At 31.4% G+C, this 20,087-nt stretch overlaps 1 protein-coding gene across 1 annotated transcript in view; it reads left to right on the top strand.

Moving 5' to 3' along the window:
• The window catches only part of LOC124538734, a 138,274-nt gene that overhangs the window by 43,219 nt on the left and 74,968 nt on the right, over positions 1–20,087 (top strand). Inside the window, exon 3 of the mRNA XM_047115905.1 lies at positions 9,096–9,277. Within this exon, the coding sequence (XP_046971861.1) occupies positions 9,096–9,277 (182 nt within the window). The remainder of the gene's footprint in view (positions 1–9,095; positions 9,278–20,087) is intronic.

Genomic DNA, 20,087 nt, shown 5'->3' with positions numbered 1-20,087 from the left:
GCTAATAACACGGACCATTGCAGTCAGTGTCAAATGCGGTCGTTAGTCACCCGACCGCTAATGCGAGCGAATTTGTATTAGGAGTTTATTTGTACAGTCAGAGTAAGAAAACATTCGTCAGTTTTCAAATTCATTCGTTTATCAAGTGGTACACTCTTAGTACCTTTTCAAACTAAAGCAATAAAGTGACAACTGCATATAAAATTCAACTTACATAGTATGAAAACTTGGTTCAAAATAGTGTAACATCTTTGGACTACGTCGAGTTCTATATCAACATGAAATCGTAAAAGTTGTCAATTTTCATTACAAAATTAAATTAGATATGATGTCTTCTACTGAATTGTCAAAATATGTCTGTCAATGTCATATATCTTTCAGAGCACAAGAAAATAGATCTTAAGGTGTCGAACCTTTTTTTAACCCGACTGTACATACATAATTGTAAATATGATTAGTGTTACCATGTCTAAATATATTGCAAAATAAACAAAGTGCGATTAAGAAATAAAACATCGTCTATGCTAACCTATTTTTGCAGCAAAATGAACTATTAGCAGAAAATGTGCTCTGTTGAAATTGTTCTATTTTAATACAATTGTTATTAATTTTAATGGGCAGAGAAGATGTTTTCTTATTCACGAATATTTTAAAACTTATTTTTATCTTACTCATTATATTTCGTCTCAGTTGTTTCATATTTGCATGATGTTATTGAACAAATTATAAGGATTTCTTCATTGATTAAATCGATAACTTGTAATTTGTAATTCGACTTCTCTTGAACTAAAATGAAATTTATACGTACGCTATATTTAAATTGCTCATATAATATTCTTAGATTTAAATAGCATCCAACTAATAGCTGTGAAAACATTAATCGCTCAATGACAATATTTGTAAATGTTTTAATGTTTTTTTTTACTACTGACTGTGCTGCTAGTTTTTCTAGAATCTACTTTCCGAACATGAGGCTTTCATTTAATCTAGCACTATAAAATAACGATTAAAAAGTGCTCACTTAAATAAAGAATATTTTGGTTATGTTTTTTGAATTCAGAACCCATAAATCGAAACTCCAACTGTTTAATTTGGCTCAAATAATTTTATAACGGCTCATTTTACACGAACGGTTAATAAATATTTTTATATAAATAATTCATACGCAACAAAAATAATTCAACGGGACAAATTTGTTCGTGTGCAATCGATATCCGTACCATAAACGTTTTTAGGTTAAATTTAAATACATTTCGGAACTTTCGTTTTCCAGAACCGGTTAGTGGCGGTGTTAAATTTGAAACACTACCAGGCGAGCATAAGTCGAGTAGATCTCACTTATTATGACTAGAATTCCTACGATGCGAGATGTGAGGAAATTGCTCGCTCCGGGCTCCGTTTAGCGCACTTTCCAAGCCGATTGTTAGACGGAGCTATCATAATCAACTCTTTATAAAGGAGTATGTGAAGCAAGTGCAACATGTGATGCTTTGTACGTTATAATAATACAGAATGTTTACATTGCCAATTAACTTATTACATAGTGATATATGTATAATTACATTGCACCGGACTATTTCAAGCGCAAATTGTAATCTGATACTGTTTTTAGTATTATGCAATACAGTGATCATTTTAAGTGCCAATAGGCATTAATTTTTACTCATAAGAAGTTTTTTTGAGAAAGGTATATTCTATTAATAAAAAAATCGTCGATCACGTTTCGATTCGATCGATACGATCGATTACGTTGTATGGAAATAATGAATCGTAAAATTGTTTTTTTTTAAAAGAGTTTTAAGGAAAGCAATATGTTATACAGGAGTTAGATATGTTTCAAGTAAGTGATACGACTTTAGACGGGCAGGCAAATGATGAACTGATGGTAGCTGATAACCACTGTCCAATATATCTGTCCGATATATATAATATATCAGTCCAAACCAATGCCAAAAAAGTGCCGCCAACCTTGAGAACTAAGAAGTTATATCACTCACCCTTGAAACAACAATGCTGAGTACTACGTGGTTGGTACCTACCAAAATGGGTTTGCAAAAATCTATACCAGCTATATAGCTATATCTATATAATATATTAAAATAAAATATATTTTACTTAAAAGTATTCCAATATTATAATAGAAAAGATATCTCAAGAAACATACAATTAGAATTTATAGAGTAGTTTGAAGATAGAAGAATACCATAGGTAGTAATGCGAGGGCCTTGTACATTGCGCTGATACGCTGTTGCGGTTTCTATACATGGCTTTTGTGTGTGGTGCATGTAAAGCGCGAATAAACATTCTATATTTAAAATAAAAAAAAACCTACTAGAAGGATATGGTAACATTAATAAAATTATACCAACTAATGTTACAATAAATCGCAAACGTAAGATGTAAATAATTATATTATTAATAAAAAGTTACAAATAAATATGATTTATAAAAAATATTCAACTTATGTTGATAGTAAATTAAAAATTAATGAAAATTAGTAAATTTTTATTTTCTAAAAAAATTAAACAGTTACAAATGGATCAGTTGGGTCAAATACCGACGAGTACAAATGATATTTATCAGAGAAAAAACACACGCACACACACTGTAACGAATGGTGTCTTTGCTTAAACTGTACAATGTAATAGGATAGATATCGACTCTTTAGTTCTCAGTCTATAATTAATTGCCAAACTTGTACCACAGACAGGCCGATATTGGAAAATTGCCTAAATTATTGAGCGCCTTTGTGGCGGCTGGCGTACAGCGTGGGAAAAACGGGGAATTTCCACGTCAGACTGCGGCTAAACAAGCTTAGCTAGTGACTATGATACATTTAATACGGTTAAAGTTATTATGTTACGTTTTCACTTTTATTTATTTATAGTATATACAATTACGAACTAAATATCAGGCTTTTTGTGGGTGCAATAAAGCGAGATGCTATACTTTTAATGAAGCTTTTTGCTCTACTACTACAAAGTCTAAGTGTTTCAACAGCAAAATTAATTAATTACTTTATTAACTTTGGAATCCTATTTAAAAGTTCTTAAAAGAAAATTGATATACTTCTTTCCGATCCGGAATTTGAACATTGTAGGTACACATCTTAAAATATGTTCTGTTTTATGTAAAATAAAAAAAAAATAAAAAAAACACTGTCATTTCCATAAACATATTTAAGACTGAAATGCATCGCCTACCAAAATCCATGGCTGGACCCAAGTCTGTCTGTGCCTACGCATAGTTTTAGGTTCTTGTAGAAATGCAGTAGGATTAAAACCATAAACGATTTTCATAACTAAAAAACAATTTACCACAATGAAATACCACGTCATTGAAACTTACTATACTTACTTGATATGTAATACTAAGCATATTTTTATACATGATACCGTATTCATACTAAAATACAATGTAATTATAAATACATAAATCATCAATGTCCCTTTAATAAACTTAATACGGTTCAAAACGCACTCACAAACAAGGCTTCATAAATTAGAAATAATTACTTCAGCCACGTTTTCAATACCAAAGACTTCGTTAATATACAAATCATTAACATTTTTGCAACACAATAACATTATTACGAGCAAAACTTACCGCCTTTCGAGCCTTTGAACTTAAAAACATCGCGTGTGCCTTTTTATTAACTAATAACCGACCTTACGGACGCACTCATTGATATAGCCGCTTTGTGCCACTGATTAAACCCTTCGGTTACCAGCTTTACTGCAAACGTTCGTCCTTTTTCAACGTGGGAATGTTAAATGTGAAGTAAGTTATTTGTATGGAATTCTTGAAAATGTTCTCTTTACAATACATCTTTGTTAAAAAGGGGGATAGACGCGATGCTTGCTTCTTTGTTTGTCTAAAATACTGACTTATAGTACTGTATCATCGGTTAGTTTTTAAACCTCCAATCAAATCTATATCTCTTAAATATAAATCTCTCTTAAATCTCCTAAGTAAATAATCATATATTCTGTACCGTCAAACAGCAATATTTAGTACTGTTGTCTTCTGATTTGAAGTTGGGTAAGCTAATGTACCTTCAGGCACAAGGGACATACAATCTTAATTCTCAATATTGATGGCGTATTGGTTATGTCGGGTTAATTTTACTTGTCAGTTTGCCTACCGATCAATAAAAAAAATGTGGGGAATATTCGTGATTAGGAACAACGACTTTAGGTGCGTTAAAATGTCTAGGTGATTACGACACGTAAGCAATATAAGAAGAAAGTGTTTTATATTCCTATGACGTCATAAACAAAATTGATGGTAAAATGTTATTGTAAATGACAAGCTCCTAGCTTAAAGAACTATTTAGCTAGGAAGAAGATAACGTTGTCCAATTTGTATGGAATATTAAAATTAATACTCTTCTTAATCATAAAACGAAACTGTTTTACTTATTTCTAAATTGTTTTCATAAAATACTTAACTATGTGAAAATAAATCATCGAAGAAAATCAATACGTAAATAGAAATTGCTTCAAATTAAACAAGTTCTAACTCTGTTGATGAATGAATGAATTAACTTTATTAATTACAAACCATTCATTGACCAGCTCTCAGCGGTTGATCATTATGTTGATTGACCGTTTGTTTGTTAACATCTTGTTTTTTTATTTTAGACTATTTTGTGTTGTATATGCAATTTATGACATCCATAATTTTATCTATACATTTTCGTTCTCTATTAAACTATATGTTTATGATACTCTGAAAACTTGGACCAATAAAAAATATGGTTGCCCAATGCCCATATCGATATGTTTTCTACAGTCTGAAATTTGTAAGTTTAAAGTGTTAATATTTTTTGGTTTAAAGTTGGGTTTCTCTCCGCTAACAAGTTACCAGCAAGAGAGGTTGTGTATACTTCTGTTTTTCGACTACAGCATTGTTATACTATCGGCACAGGTCATTCTCAGGGGTTAGTCACTATTATCAATATCAGTCAGAGCGACGAAAGAACATACTTGTAATAAAAAAGCGATAATTTCTGCTTTCCTCGATAAACGATTAATCATAATTTTTGGAAAAATCTTTTTAAAATTCTAGCCAAACTAATATAACTATTATACTCTTATTGTATCTATAAATATTGTATTTTCTGTTATGTTTGTAGTAGTGTTTTAAAATCAACATTGGAGTTGTTTACATAAACATTAGGAATCGTTAAAACATAAATAAGTAACATACCTAAGTTACGAAGTTAAAAAAAAAACCTGAGTATCTTATAAACTTTTATCTCAATCTAATATAAGTGATTATTATTTTAAACATACGATACTACATTTAAATAAAAATTTCGCTCAAATAAAATAACAAGTAATATTTAAAAAACAAAAAACGAACGAATGATTGAACCAGGTAGCTAAATATTCGATCAATTATTTAAAGTGGGGTCATGGCTAGACGTAAGTACTTTTAATTGATCAATAGTTTTTAGATTTCATATAATTGTTTCCCTTCACTTGACATGTTACGTCATAGATAATGATTAGTGAAACGATACTTACTGTTGATACTATATTTATAAAAATGCTGAGGTTATAACTGAGTGTTTTATTAAACTTATGCTTTATGTAGTTTATATTACTTGGTCGTAGGGCTTTGTGCAAGCCCGTCTGGATAGGTACCACCCACTCATCAGTTATTCTACCGCCAAATAACAGTACTGAGTATTGTTGTGTTCCGGTTTGAAGGGTGAGTGAGCCAGTGTAACTACAGGCACAAGGGACATAACATCTTAGTTCCCAAGGTTGGTGGCACATTGACGAGGTAAGGAATAGTTAATATTTCTTACAGCTTCATTGTCTATAGGTGATGGTAACCACTTACCATCAGGTGGCCTATATGCTCGTCCGCCAACCTATACCATAAAAAAAATTCTTAAAACTTCTATACAAAATGACTGAAAGAATTTAAATATCAATCAATATAAATGGCTATTTAAAAAAACGATTGTTAGTTTATTCTGTTTTTTCAATATCTATTTGTTTTATTGATATCACAAATACATAACGATCAAGGTTTATGAGATACAATCTGGTGACAGATGGACAGACGGACGAATGGACTTTGTTTTAGTAATACAGTCCATTTTACCCTTTGGGTACGAAACTCTAAAAAGATATACAGTTGTTAAAGTTAAAATAGATTGATAACTTCAACTTTTAATTTATCATTAAAAAAACATTGAAACCTTACAAGTACTTAATGTATGTTGTAAGTTTTATAAATTAAACGAAACACTACACAAAGTTATACTCAGAAGTTGTAAACTATACTCTATAGATAATATTTGTAACAAATACTGTAACTACTTAATTGGCTTATTAAAAAATATTCAAAGATGACCTTTAAACGGAATCTGTTTTAAATACTTATATCACTGCAATTATCTGCCAAGGTCGTCTTAAATATTCGAATTATATCGAAAAGCAATGGATTGTATTTATCGAAGAATTACTTTATTGGTCGATTTGAACCAATTGTAATGATGTAACTTGAAGTTAATTGTACAGGAAATAAACGCATGACCAATTTTATATTAATTCTTATCTATATGTACAATTTAAAGTGAATTAATACTATTATTATGAAGAGGGAAATATTGTATGTTTGTATGTCAAGTAAAGTAACAGCCTGTAAATTTCCCACTGCTGAGATAAGGCCACCTCTTCCATTAAGGAGAGGGTTTGGAACATATTCCACCACGCTGTTCCAATGCGGGTTGGTGGAATGCACATGTAGCAGAATTTCGATGAAATTAGACACATGCAGGTTTCCTCTCGATGTTTTCCTTCACATCCGAGCACGAGATGAATTATAAACACAAATTAAGCACCTATATATATATATATATAATGGTGCTTGCCTGGGTTAGAACCCGCAATCATCGGTTAAGATGCACGCGGTCTAACCACTGGGCCATCTCAGCTCTTATATGTATGTTTGTATGTATATGTTAAATTCAGGGGCTGCGAAATTAATGATGAAATTCTATTTTATTTACTGGTAGATTCATACTTTTTTTATACATTTAGACATCTATTCTACTCATAATATATGTACCTACTAAGTTAACACTAGCTCAAAACGATGTTATGAGTGCTATACGGAATATTTTTATGTATATGACTGCCATTTTGTGTATCAATAAATCAACCCGTGTGAAACCGGGTTGGGTCAGTAGAGTTTATAAAAAGTAGGATTAAATATAATCTGTATTTAAAGAAATGAATACTAATTAAACAAAATAATAATATTGTCTTTAGACGTAATCTAATAATTTTGAAATATATATGTGTAACACTTAATAAATTAATTTTATTGAGCTTATACTAATATTCACGTTTCTGTAATAACCCATAAGAAAAATCATAAAAATGTTTGAATAAATCTAATGGGCCTCCATTAAAATCAGTATAAAACGTTAATAAATCTTCTTATAAATGGTAAACCTGTCTAAACGATTATTTTAAGCATATCGAATCTACACATCGATAAATATAATCGATGTTGTAGAAGAATTGACAAATGATTCGACATTACATATATTTTTAGCACTTGTATTATAATTAGCATATTTGTTTTATTTATAATACTTTAATGTTAAACTATAACAGTATTTATAAGAAATCGATTTTAAATATGATTTTTATGTTTCAAACTTTACTTTTGAACAGCGATGAAACTAAAATATCTTTAAAAACCATCTACATTTTAATTTTAAGACAAAAAACGAATGTATATTAAAAGTTTAAAAAAAGTATCTTATAGAGAAAGTTAAATAATGTACCTATATCAAAATATATACCTACTTTTAGAAGCACGAAAATTAAATTCGTGAGATCAAGGTATGAAACCCTCGAAAATGACGTCAAAGATGTTTCGCTATCAAGACTCACGGAATGCCTTCAGGATAGAAGACGTGCTCTATTATTTTTTCACATGCTTTTTTTGTCTTTGTGATTCATCCTTGAGAAAAATCCTTGAATCAACACTTATATCTTCAATTACATACACCAGAAAATTATAAGCAAATTTGTATATTACTTAATCAACAACTTGGTCCAAGTGAAGATCAAATTTTGCGATGTTGCTTCTTATCAATAAATTTGAATATACTGTTTTCCTTAGTTTAAAACGCGTAATAGTACAGCTTATTTTTCACGATGACGTAGCTCCCAGATGCAGTTAAATCAGATAGCAATTTGCAAACTAATTAACCGCATTCCGATTGATTGAAGCAAGACTATTTTAGTCGGCATACGTCATGGGAGACAAGTTAACACTTACATTGGAACCGGTATTCGATCGCTATATTAAAAATATCAAAATTTCAGACAGATGGAGTTTTAAACATCATAAGAGCTCGGATTGATAACGCCTTTATCGTTGAACGCGACGTGCGATTAATATTTAACTGAAAGTGCATTTTATGTTGAAGGCACTTGTAATATTATTATTAATTATTTTATGCTGTCATGATTTTTAATTACATCTTTTTTATTTATATTAATGTAAGAAACGCGACTATAAGGATGGGATAGAAGTAATGAATATAAACTCGTTATAATAGTACGTTTTCATACGAAGTACGTACGATTAAACGTAAGACTATTTTATATTAAGGAGGTGATATGGATATATTTACTTACGAAGACGAACTCCTCCAAGTTTTATTATTAGTGGCAAGTATTAAGATGAGTGAATGACGTTTCTGCTTAAAATATTTCTTTGTGTGCGTGAAAAAAATAAGAGTAAAGAAAAAAAAAACAGAAACTAGATTATATTCTTTGTATTGAAATATTATAACCTGGAACTCCTAGATCTATAGGTACTAATAGATCTATAGGTACCTATAATATATTCAGTAAAACAAATCTTTTAATCGAATTAAGTTATGAGATTTTATTTCATGCCATAGAATAATAGATTGTAATATATTTCAAATGCATAACTAAAATCCCAGTACTGAATACACATTTGAAGGTTATTTACATAATTTTAGAAGTAAATTATTAAAACTCACATAATTGAATTTAGTATATAATACTTCGTAATTTCTTCCACAGGTTCGATCAAGGCAAATCAACGAAAGGCGCGAGCAAACTTCGGCGCGACCTCATCAACGCAGAGATTGCCAACCTTCGGGACCTCCTACCCCTCCCCCCTTCCACTCGACAGAGACTCTCGCAGCTCCAGCTGATGGCGCTCGTGTGCGTTTACGTGAGGAAATCCAATTACTTTCAACAAGGTTTGTATTTATATTTTCTATGATAATGCCTTTACGAGATACTGAATTTAGGTTAACTAAAATCTATTGATTAATTATTTAATAAATGTGTATAATTTTAAACAATATATTTATACTGAATGCGAACAACGATCTCTTTTCGAAGGAATCTACTGTGAAAGTTTCAGATAAAGTTTAAGATACTATCAGTTCAGACGACGCTATACGTAGAATTATTTAACCGAAAAAAAATCTTTGAAACACATCAATTAAAATAATATTATGATATAAGTATAATGTGAAAATATACACCGGTTTCTAACACGTAAAGACGTGTTTTAAAAAATCATCAATCATTTTATGGATATATTATATGAATATTATCATTGCAACACCAAACTTGAAAATTATATCAAATCGATTACTCGAAATTATGAGTGATTCGATTATTGAGTACTTTGAAACTGAACACATAATTGATGTTGATGTTGATTGATCTTTACAAATCCAAAAAACAACCTTCGCTATATGTTAAAACCGACAGATAAAGAATCCACAACACTACCTTACTATGTACTTGAGAGTAAAAATTTTATATTGTATTGTAGTCAAGATTAAATACTTAAGACAAATCCAATTACTGTTCCGGATTGGAACCATAGGTTTAGGTGTTAGGTTATTAAAGTCACAGCTCAAATTAACAATTAGGTAAAATAATTTCCCCAATAATTTATTCTTTCATGTAATCCTCCCATCAATTAATTTATAGAAAATATATGTTAATAGGTTTTAATGTACAATTGTATTGCTTTTATTATATGCCTATTACGTTACCCGATGATTAGACGCGGTATATTAAAAGACCATAGGTTATGCCAGCACTAGGACTTATCGGCTAGGAAGATCAACGCTTGAACGGTATTCTTGAGAAATAATGTTGTATTACAAACTCATAAATAAATCCTTCGACCCCATCTTTACAATGAAGGTAACTTTAGATATAGTTTATTTCTTGTATCGGATTCAACTTTACTACTACGGGATACGGAGCTCAGTATCTAACGATACTCTGTTATAAATAACGAGTAAGACAATTCCAAACAAAGTTGACTTTTATTATTATACGTTTCACATTTGTTCAAAAAAAAAAAAACATAAACTACTATTGGACGAAAGAGCAAACCATTCTGCCAATCATTTTTAAAAATTATAATTAGCTTCGCTTAAATGTAAAAAAGTAGCGATTAAAAAATACAGAAAGAACAAAAACATAATATTTTAATTACTTACAAATAAAAATATGAACAAAAACTTTTTAAAATATAAAAACGAATTTTGTGTTTTCTATAAATACAATGTATTCTAAATTCAAATATTTCATATTCAATACGAAATATTTAAGCTATGCGATGTACATGTGATATCAATATATCTATAAATAAGCCAAGGATCAAGGCAACGAGGCCACAGACAGACGCGCTGACAGCCCTCCATGCGTGTTAGAGATTAATTTATTCACGGTTTGTTAGGGTAAGTAGCTGCCAACGGAGGTTTAATGCCGAGATTCAAAGGTTATTAATGCTATATTAAATTTATAAAATTCCTTAACATTCTAATGCACAGAAATTTATAAGTACATTCTTGATACCTTTTACATCATTAACATATAATATTTGTAAATAATATATTTCTTTTTCGTCTATTGAATTCCAAACTATATATTTGTAATACATCAATAATCTATTTTCAAGTTTCATAAACATTTTTTATAGTAATAAACGTGAAAAAATATGAAATGAAAAAATAATCTATATAAATACTTTGTAAATTTACTATCAGTGTATAGTTTTATTAATAACATAAATTTTTAAAACATTAGTCGTATTAAACAAAGATTGTAGTTTTAATTGTTCAATTCATAACCCTGTACCTTTCTAACTAATACCATTAGGCATCAGGCAGTTAGCGCAGTTTCCTTCAAGCTCAATTTAACGGATTATCACAAGGTCGTATTTCATACCACCAAAATATCGATATGCACGCTACCATCAAAACACAGCCTTGAACCGTTCGCACCGAAAATCGTTAATTACGTAACAAAATCGATGTTCTCACGATTCCGAATACAGTTATCCTTATTGGTGATTTAAACAATGGTTTCGCTTTTGATAGGAAAATTAGAGAAAATTAGCCAGTTGGACCGGCTACCGGCTGATGGTTATTGGCACTAATAGTGCCCGCCGGGAATCGAACCTGGGAGAGTGGTGTCACGCCCGCACCGCACGCCACTGACCGCCGGGGGTTCACATGGGTTAGGAAGTTCGCATTTTAAGACAGCATACAAAGATATACCTTAAAATTAAAAAGTCCTCTCAATAATTACGTTCTGCTTATAAAAAAAAACATCGAATTAAAAAAATACATTAATAATTTTAGTAGTGATTATTTAACGAAAGATATAACTACGTTAATATTAATATTACAGCGTATAACACACATATATATGTATATGTTAATATTTGAAGAAATATTCACAACTTAAAAGCGGTCCCATTACATTAGATATTGAAAATAATAAATGTTTTTCAGATATTTATTACAATAGATTTTTTAACATACACATATAATGTTCGTACTATAAACATATCCACAATATCTTTCATTGTTCAAGACTACCGTCTTTGCTTCACTACGCCTCGATAAGCGAGGATCGTGGGAATCGCATTTTGCATATGATTTGAGGAGTTTGCTCACCGATCGTTTGAATAATCATTGTTTTAACAAACCAGTTTTGCATATTTCTTTCAATAACTTTTAACCTCTAAAAGTATTGAAAGAAAAATTTAAAAATATTGCATTTTTTTATGTTAATGTTTTGCAGCAACAACATATATACTTATACAAGTGTTTTATTTTTTTCAAGTTTATTTTGTTTTAGTCTACATTAATTATATTATTTCTTACTCTTTATTCAATTTACTAAATTAACACTCAATCTTCTTTTTTCTTTTTAAATTCTAGTAGGCTTTACAGGCTTTTGAATCGTAATTTAACAACTATATTAAGTGAAGCTACCACCGGTTCGAAAAGTAAATTCTACCGAGAAAAACCGACAAGAAAATCAATAGTTAGTCTTTTTCAACATTTAAAAATACAGTCATGTTACTTAAATACAATTATTTAAAAAATACACATATTCTAAATTTAAAATACAGAATTACAAAACAAAAGAAAACGGTCATCATATTGATACTCGAAATAACTATAAACGTAGTTATGTAATTATAACTGATATAGTCGAACCGATCAATAATCTCTTACGATCCGTACTGACATCGCGTACCGCGGTTCCCAGTCCGATCATTCTAAAAGCTGAAATTGCTCAACCGGGCCTCGAATTAGCGAACACGCACATATGGTATTTTCTCAACAATTTTTGCATACCACCATGGGAACTAGCGTATGAGTATCTTCAGTCTAATTAGCCCGTATACCGGATCGGTAATGTATATTTTGTTGCCCGCGATTCTTCGGTGAATTTTTAATAGCACGCTTTTGTAATACTGCTACGTAGGGATGCTTATACATTTGCTACGGTTGAAACTCTTTATAAAATTGTTTAGCTATTATTTATCTTGTGCACTCATTAGATAACGTTGTTGACTATTTCAAACTTCTAGGGTCAGTATTATTAAGAGCCGAGATGGCCCAATGGTTAAAACGCGTGTATCTTAACCGATAATTGCGGGTTCAAACCCGGGCTAGCACCGCTGATTCATGTGCTTAATTTGTCTTTATAATTCATCTCGTGCTCAGCGGTGAAGGAAAACATCGTGAGGAAACCTGCAGGTGACTAATGTCATAGAAATTCTGCCACATGTGTATTCCATCAACCCGCATTGGAACAGCGTGGTGGAATATGTTCCAAACCTTCTCCTCAAAGGGAGAGGAGGCCTTTAGCCTAGCAGTGGGAATTTACAGGCTGTTGTTGTTAGGGTCAGTATTCACATTTTTATTAGTTAACTACATTTCGCTCACAGCTTCGCTCGCGTCCTTTCTTGAAGTTTAGTTCAGTTTAGTTTGCTTCATACCAAATTATCCCTACTTGACATATCGTTATATTTTCACACAACACATTTATAAGTTGCATTCTGTCTTTTATTCAGATGTATAAGGTAAATTATTGTAAAGTTTTATTAAAATCCATCCAGTAATTTTTTCGTGAAAGAGTAAAAAGTATTCACCCGAATAATATTTTTAAGGATACACACTAAAGTTGTTTACTTTAGCTTATGATATGAAAGTTAAACCTTATAAATGACCCACGAGAATCCTTTAAATTCATATTCCATTACACAACTCTATTATAGATTATTTACACACATTCATATAGTTCAACACAGTTAAATTCGATACATAAATTATAATACAATTTTGACAATGTTTCCCCTTTCCACCAAATCACGAGATAAATTTTAAGCACAAGTCATATTTGTATATCCAGATTATATGTTTAATATTAATAGAATTTATTTTTGTGTTAATAGGTAGGGTTTTGTGCAAGCCCGTCTGGGTAGGTACCACTCACTCACCAGTTATTCTACCGCCAAACAACAATACTCATTATTGTTGTGTTCCGGTTTGAAGGGTGAGTGAGCCAGTGTAACTACAGGCACAAGGGACATAACATCTTAGTTCCCAAGGTTGGTGGCGCATTGACGATGTAAGGAATAGTTAATATTTCTTACAGTGTCATTGTCTATGGGTGATGGTGACCACTTACCATTAGGTGGCCCATTTACTCGTCCGCCAAGCTATACCATAAAATATATATATATATAGAAAAAAATAAAGGTATCTGATGAATTAATCAATCAATGAAAAATATTCCTTAATTATTAGTCAATACGCTCTAAATTCGCTTAAATATCAAAACAATATTATTGAAATATACAGAATCACATTCCCTATCTTGTACATAAAACATCGTAGTGAAAAATAATTGCTACTTAACAAAGTTGATCGCTTTGTAGGAAGGACGACTGAGATAGGTTGGCTAAGTGATCGTTTACAAGACACAGGATTAATTGATGCTCTACACCTCGGACTGCCCGTGAGGTTTCAACGATAGTCTGATTTACGCATGAGGTGTTAAGATATGAATATTTTATATGCGAAACAGCTTTGATTTCAACACCGCATATTAAATAAATTGTACTACAGAGAAACATGTACTATAAAATATTGCTGTCAGGTTATTCGTATAGGTTTAACAACTACCAAGGATGTATATTCAAACTATAGCCCAGAGAAAGTTCTGGAAAAAATCTGGAATTTGACACTATTGATAAATATACAACAACAACAACAACAGCCTGTAAATTCCCACTGCTGGGCTAAAACCTTCCACTCCCTTTGAGGAGAAGGTTTGGAACATTTTCCACCACGCTGTTCCAATGCGGGTTGGTGGAATACACATGTGGCAGAATTTCTATGAAATTAGTCACATGCAGGTTTCCTTACGATGTTTTCCTACACCGCCGTGCACGAGATGAATTATAAACACAAATTAAGCATATATATGTATATATATAAATATATAGTGGTGCTAGCCTGGATTTGAACCCGCAATCATCAGTTAAGATGCAAGCGTCCTAACCACTGGGCCATATCAGCTCAGATAAATCTACGGAAAACACTAATATAACAAAAGTCCTGCAGTTATTCTCCTTCGTGTCATCACTACCTATTATAATACATAGTCTCCCGGCCGCGTCTGTCTGTATGTTCGATAGACTCCACAACTACTGAAAAGATGCGATTTTCACTAATAGAGAGAGGAATTCATAAGAAAGGATTTGGTATATAATTTATTAAAGATTTTGTGTAAATAAGTGAAAATAGAACGAGAGATGTTAAACATGAAGAAACGGAAAAAGCAACAATAACATATAAATAATAGGGTAAAATAAAAAATATATATATTAGCACACGTGCGAAGCCCGGACACCCTGCTGCGTAGTTAAATGTGTCCTATAGTTTGCACAGTTAGTCCACCTTCAAAATGGCTGTCGAGGCAAAAATATATCAGATCGACATCATCATCATTATATATTAAGTAGATGTAAATATTATATTCGCATTACAGCGACAGTTTACACAGCAAAAGTGAATCGTCACTGCACAAGCCACATTATCGAAGAAGACTACAGTTATTGCGTTACATTGATGAGTTGATGAGAGCAACGGAGTTTTGAGAAAGGTCTTTGTCCAGCATTGGACTTTGACAGAGCATTTAAAGTCGTTGATCCTGCTCGTGACCTCTTTCAGGCAGTGTTGGATTTACTGTCGCGTAAATTTGTGAGGGTTAATTCTGCTAACAGGTCACTTTATTGCAATGGAATCGAAACAATATTTCGTTCGTTTTCCTATTAAACAACGATTATTTTATGGTTCGATCTAGGTCGGATCTGAATATAGTGGGGATCGTATTGTAGCCGTTGTTGTTGTTGTTGTTGTAGTTGCTCCTCAGTTACGATTAATCTGAGTATTATTTTTGTGAAGAATGATCGAAATTGAATCGGAATATTAATATTGCATCATGTTTTAGTAGAATTCACCAACCCGCATTGGAACAGCGTGGTGGAATATGTTACAAACCTTCTCCTCAAAGGGAGAGAAGGTCATAGCAGTGGGAAGTTTACAGGCTGTTGTTGTTGTTGTTTTGTTAGTAGAATTGAAGCTTGGATGACATCATCTCCCATCAGCAAACAGCGATATAAATTGTGATAGTAATTATTCGGTTTCAATTTAATTTGTATACACTGAAATAATATATTTTTATTTGAAAGTATGTTAATATATAAACTTTTTAGTCACAATATAGCCTATAAACAGAAGGTAAGGCAAGCGTTTAGTGGCCACGGAGGTATCATTACGACAACCACAGGGGGCACACCGACACTTAGCGCGATTATCGATATCGCAATTGTCTCTTCGTTTGCTCCCAACACTATAATTTGACATAATTGTGCACGGATTATTGTAAAAGTTATAAATATAGATGCTCATAACAACATTGTAAACAATTTTTTACATGTTGAAGAATTAAACGTTTTTCAATATAACCCGATAATTTTATGTGAAAGATTAAATAAATACATTAAAAGATTGATTTCGATTGACTTGTTTCAAGCTGAGAGATTATTTCCAAGTCGACCACAGAGTAACTTAGATGGATCTCAAACATGAATTCGCATACACTTTTGGCGTTTACTGTATAATTAGTAATTAAAATTCATAATTTCCTTCTTTTCTAATTTCTGATTTATTTCGATTAATTTGTTACAGCTGTGTTATATTATAATTGATATTTTCTTCAAATACCTGCATTTGTGATATCAATGATATTCTGACACATATGTATCCTCCAAACTGTATTGGAGAAGCGTGGGGGAATCAGCTCCAAACCTCCAAAAGAGCATTTAGCCTTTAGGTGTGGGACGCTTGAGACTGTTACTTTACTTTACGTTTTATAATAACCAATAGTAATAAATAGACCTCGTTAAATCAGTTACCAAAATTTAAATGACGTTACAAATACATAAACTTGTATATAATCATTGGCCATAAAAGCAAATTAAATTAAGTCTTTGATATAAACAATCAATCCCTTCGCGCCATATTTACAAATTCCACACCAAATCGAGTAATATGTTCCAATTTCAACGCTTTAACTTCAACAGTTTATATATCACCGTTCTAACACCTTCGTTTATAGAAATAATGAACATTAGTTTATATAAGTTAATCCAATTAACGTGCATACGACCATGTCACATTAACATAAATTTAAATTTTAAAACGGAGGAGACGACGAGTCGACAGATATGTCGATGTTATTGATATCGTTTATTGATTTTACTTTAACAATATTCCTGTACATTTACTTGGATATTATTATGTTTGATATTTATTCACAATCAAAATTATTGAAGAAAAACACAAGTCTTCGAGTTGCTTTTTGTATTGCAGAGTCGCTCTCAATTATGCATTTGTATGGCATACATATAATAAGAATACTTCTACATTTGAGCTACACATTCCGGATATTTCAATACCATGTGTTTTAGGAGCCTTTTATAATTTGGTAAAATCTTAAAAAAAGAAAACGTAATATGTTTTGTAACCCGCAAAAATTATACTGAATACAATGATATTCTAATAAACAGATATGTTATATCCATACTAAACAATAGAAAAAAGTGTGCCGCGCCGGGGACCGTTTATTTTAGTTTATTTTTACATTTCGTTAAAAATAAAAAGGATAGCTTGATAAAAACAATAAGTAAAAGAGATAACTAGATGTTTTAATTACGCAAAACGTATTACTACGTAAAACGACTTAAGGCAAACGTCCCTATTAGGACGTTTTCTAGTCTTCACTTTTTAAGCGTTAATAACATATCTGTTTACTAGAACATCATTGACCGATTACAACTTCGTTTCGAATGACCCACAACCTTAAAGCCTGATCTTAAAGCAATTACTAAAATTTTCAATTGCGCGTCTATGATATAGTAATTAGGAGTCAATATTCGTACTTAACATATTAAGAGACGAAATAAATCTTCACAAACATTCCTTTCATGTAATGACATCGATACATGATTTAGCTGGTCTGATGTTGATGCGTGTAAAATATTCATTAGTTATAGTATTCATAGCAATTTTTTTCTTTAAAATTACGCAATGAATTTTTATGCTTTTTTTTTAACAGATAGAGTGATTCGAGAGGATCGTTTTTGTATATAATACATAGGCAATATAGTAAAGAAACACTGATAATTTTTGCAGTTTTTAATGTGATGTCGAAAATAAATAAAATCTGTAGTATATATATGTTATATCAGTATAGCACCCGTGCGAAGTCGGGGCGGGTCGCTAGTTTTAAATATGTTAATGTTGCCAGTCATACATTCCAAATTAGAAATAAATTGCGTTTCTCATACTGGTATATCTTATTACGTCACCAAAACTACTGTACTACTACTAATAAGTAGTATAACATACGTGCATCATATCATTATATGCCTTAACGTGGATATGTAATAAGACTAAACTTATATTTTTATAATAATTTGAAAATACTCCACAATTAGTTTAAAAGATCAAAAGCGACCAAACAAGATCAATATGACTGAGAGCAATTACGATCAATAAATACGATAAATAAATACAAGACAAATGTGCAAGTAGTATAGTATCAGGTCAGTCGGCAGTAGGTCAAGGTGACCCTACGAGGTGCACACATGCCAACATCCAGATTTATTGCCTTTGCGCACAATATTACCAGTTTTACAATTGAATATTACTTTCGATAGATACGTAATATTTTAAAACGTCAGTTACACGTAACCTTGGTTTAATAATTCTCTCCGTTAAGAAGCGGTTGGTTATAAAACTAATGTTTTTAACGTTAAAAATAACAGCGTTTTTGATTAGCCGTAGCCGAATCGTATGACCTCATGTGGGTACAATTTCAATGGATTAATGAATTGACTTTAAGGTTTTTTTTTGTAATTTTTAATACTTGATTAACATTTATGTGCTATTTCAAAATAGAAACAAAAGTATTCAATTAAGTAGTGATGTAAGTATCGAGTTATCTTAATTATTTATTTAATTCTGATGATTAAAAGCGTAGACTTTATTACCATAACAAATATTAGTTACATCCTGCATGAAATTTATGAAATAAATTAAGAATAAGTAAAACAAAATATACGCAATCTACGGATTTTCACAATCGAATCGAAATCGATGAGCGGTCGAAGTTGGGTCGGAATATAATAGGAAACGTATCGTAATCGCAATGAGTTAATAGAATTGTGCCCCTGGACGCTGACACTATAATGTTTTTGTATTTCTTGGCTCAGTTTAACTAAATAGGTCTTAGTTTCGTACTCTTACTTCTAATTCAAACCTTAACATTAACAGACGTTCTTATGTTGTAAGCACAAGAAAATAAAGATTATAAAAAACATAAACAGTTCCCCATCCAAACCACGACCAATTTTGTTTACGGTCATTGCCTAAAACCGTACTCAACACTCACATCATTCCAGACGTCAGTCTTGAGACTCACTCACAGAGCGGACTTAGTTTAAAAAGAGTACGTGAAAAATCAGTGACGCTTACGTACATTTGATCTTCAGTTAAACATTTGTTCCCGTATCTACTACGGTACACAACTTATAAATAGATTTGTATAGTAGGAACGACACGACTTAGATGTAGCATCGGCAAATTCAATAAAAACCGATTATTGTCGATTTATGCAACCAATAGAAAAAAAACGTCCCTATCGCGCCATTCGACGCTATTCATCGCTATAGATTCTTATGTCAGTTAAATGATATCATGTAAATCGACGTATCAAATTGACTAATACGTATATTAGGTTATATGATATTATAAGTTATTACGCTTGTGGAATTATCATATTCACATAAGAAATAAATATTGATAATTTGGGATAGCGTACTTAATTCGGATGTGATCGGTTTTACGAATTTTGCCGATGCTACGTCTAAGTTGTTTCGTACTAAAATTTGTTAATATCATGACAATACCGATTATTATCTGTCATTTTTGTCGGTAGTAAAATTAATATTATTCGAAAAATAATGATATAATATAAAGTAATGAAAGCTTTAAATTTTCAAAAACTTGAAGACCATTAGGCAATTAGGTTTAAAACAGTAATCGCGGTAGAATAGCTTGCATTTTTAAAGACTTGTTTGCATACCTCATCATCAAATCATCACGA

The sequence above is a fragment of the Vanessa cardui genome, chromosome 21 (assembly GCF_905220365.1).
Source record: "Vanessa cardui chromosome 21, ilVanCard2.1, whole genome shotgun sequence".
Classification (NCBI taxonomy): Eukaryota; Metazoa; Arthropoda; class Insecta; order Lepidoptera; family Nymphalidae; genus Vanessa; species Vanessa cardui.
This window is presented reverse-complemented; position numbering and strand designations above follow the sequence as displayed.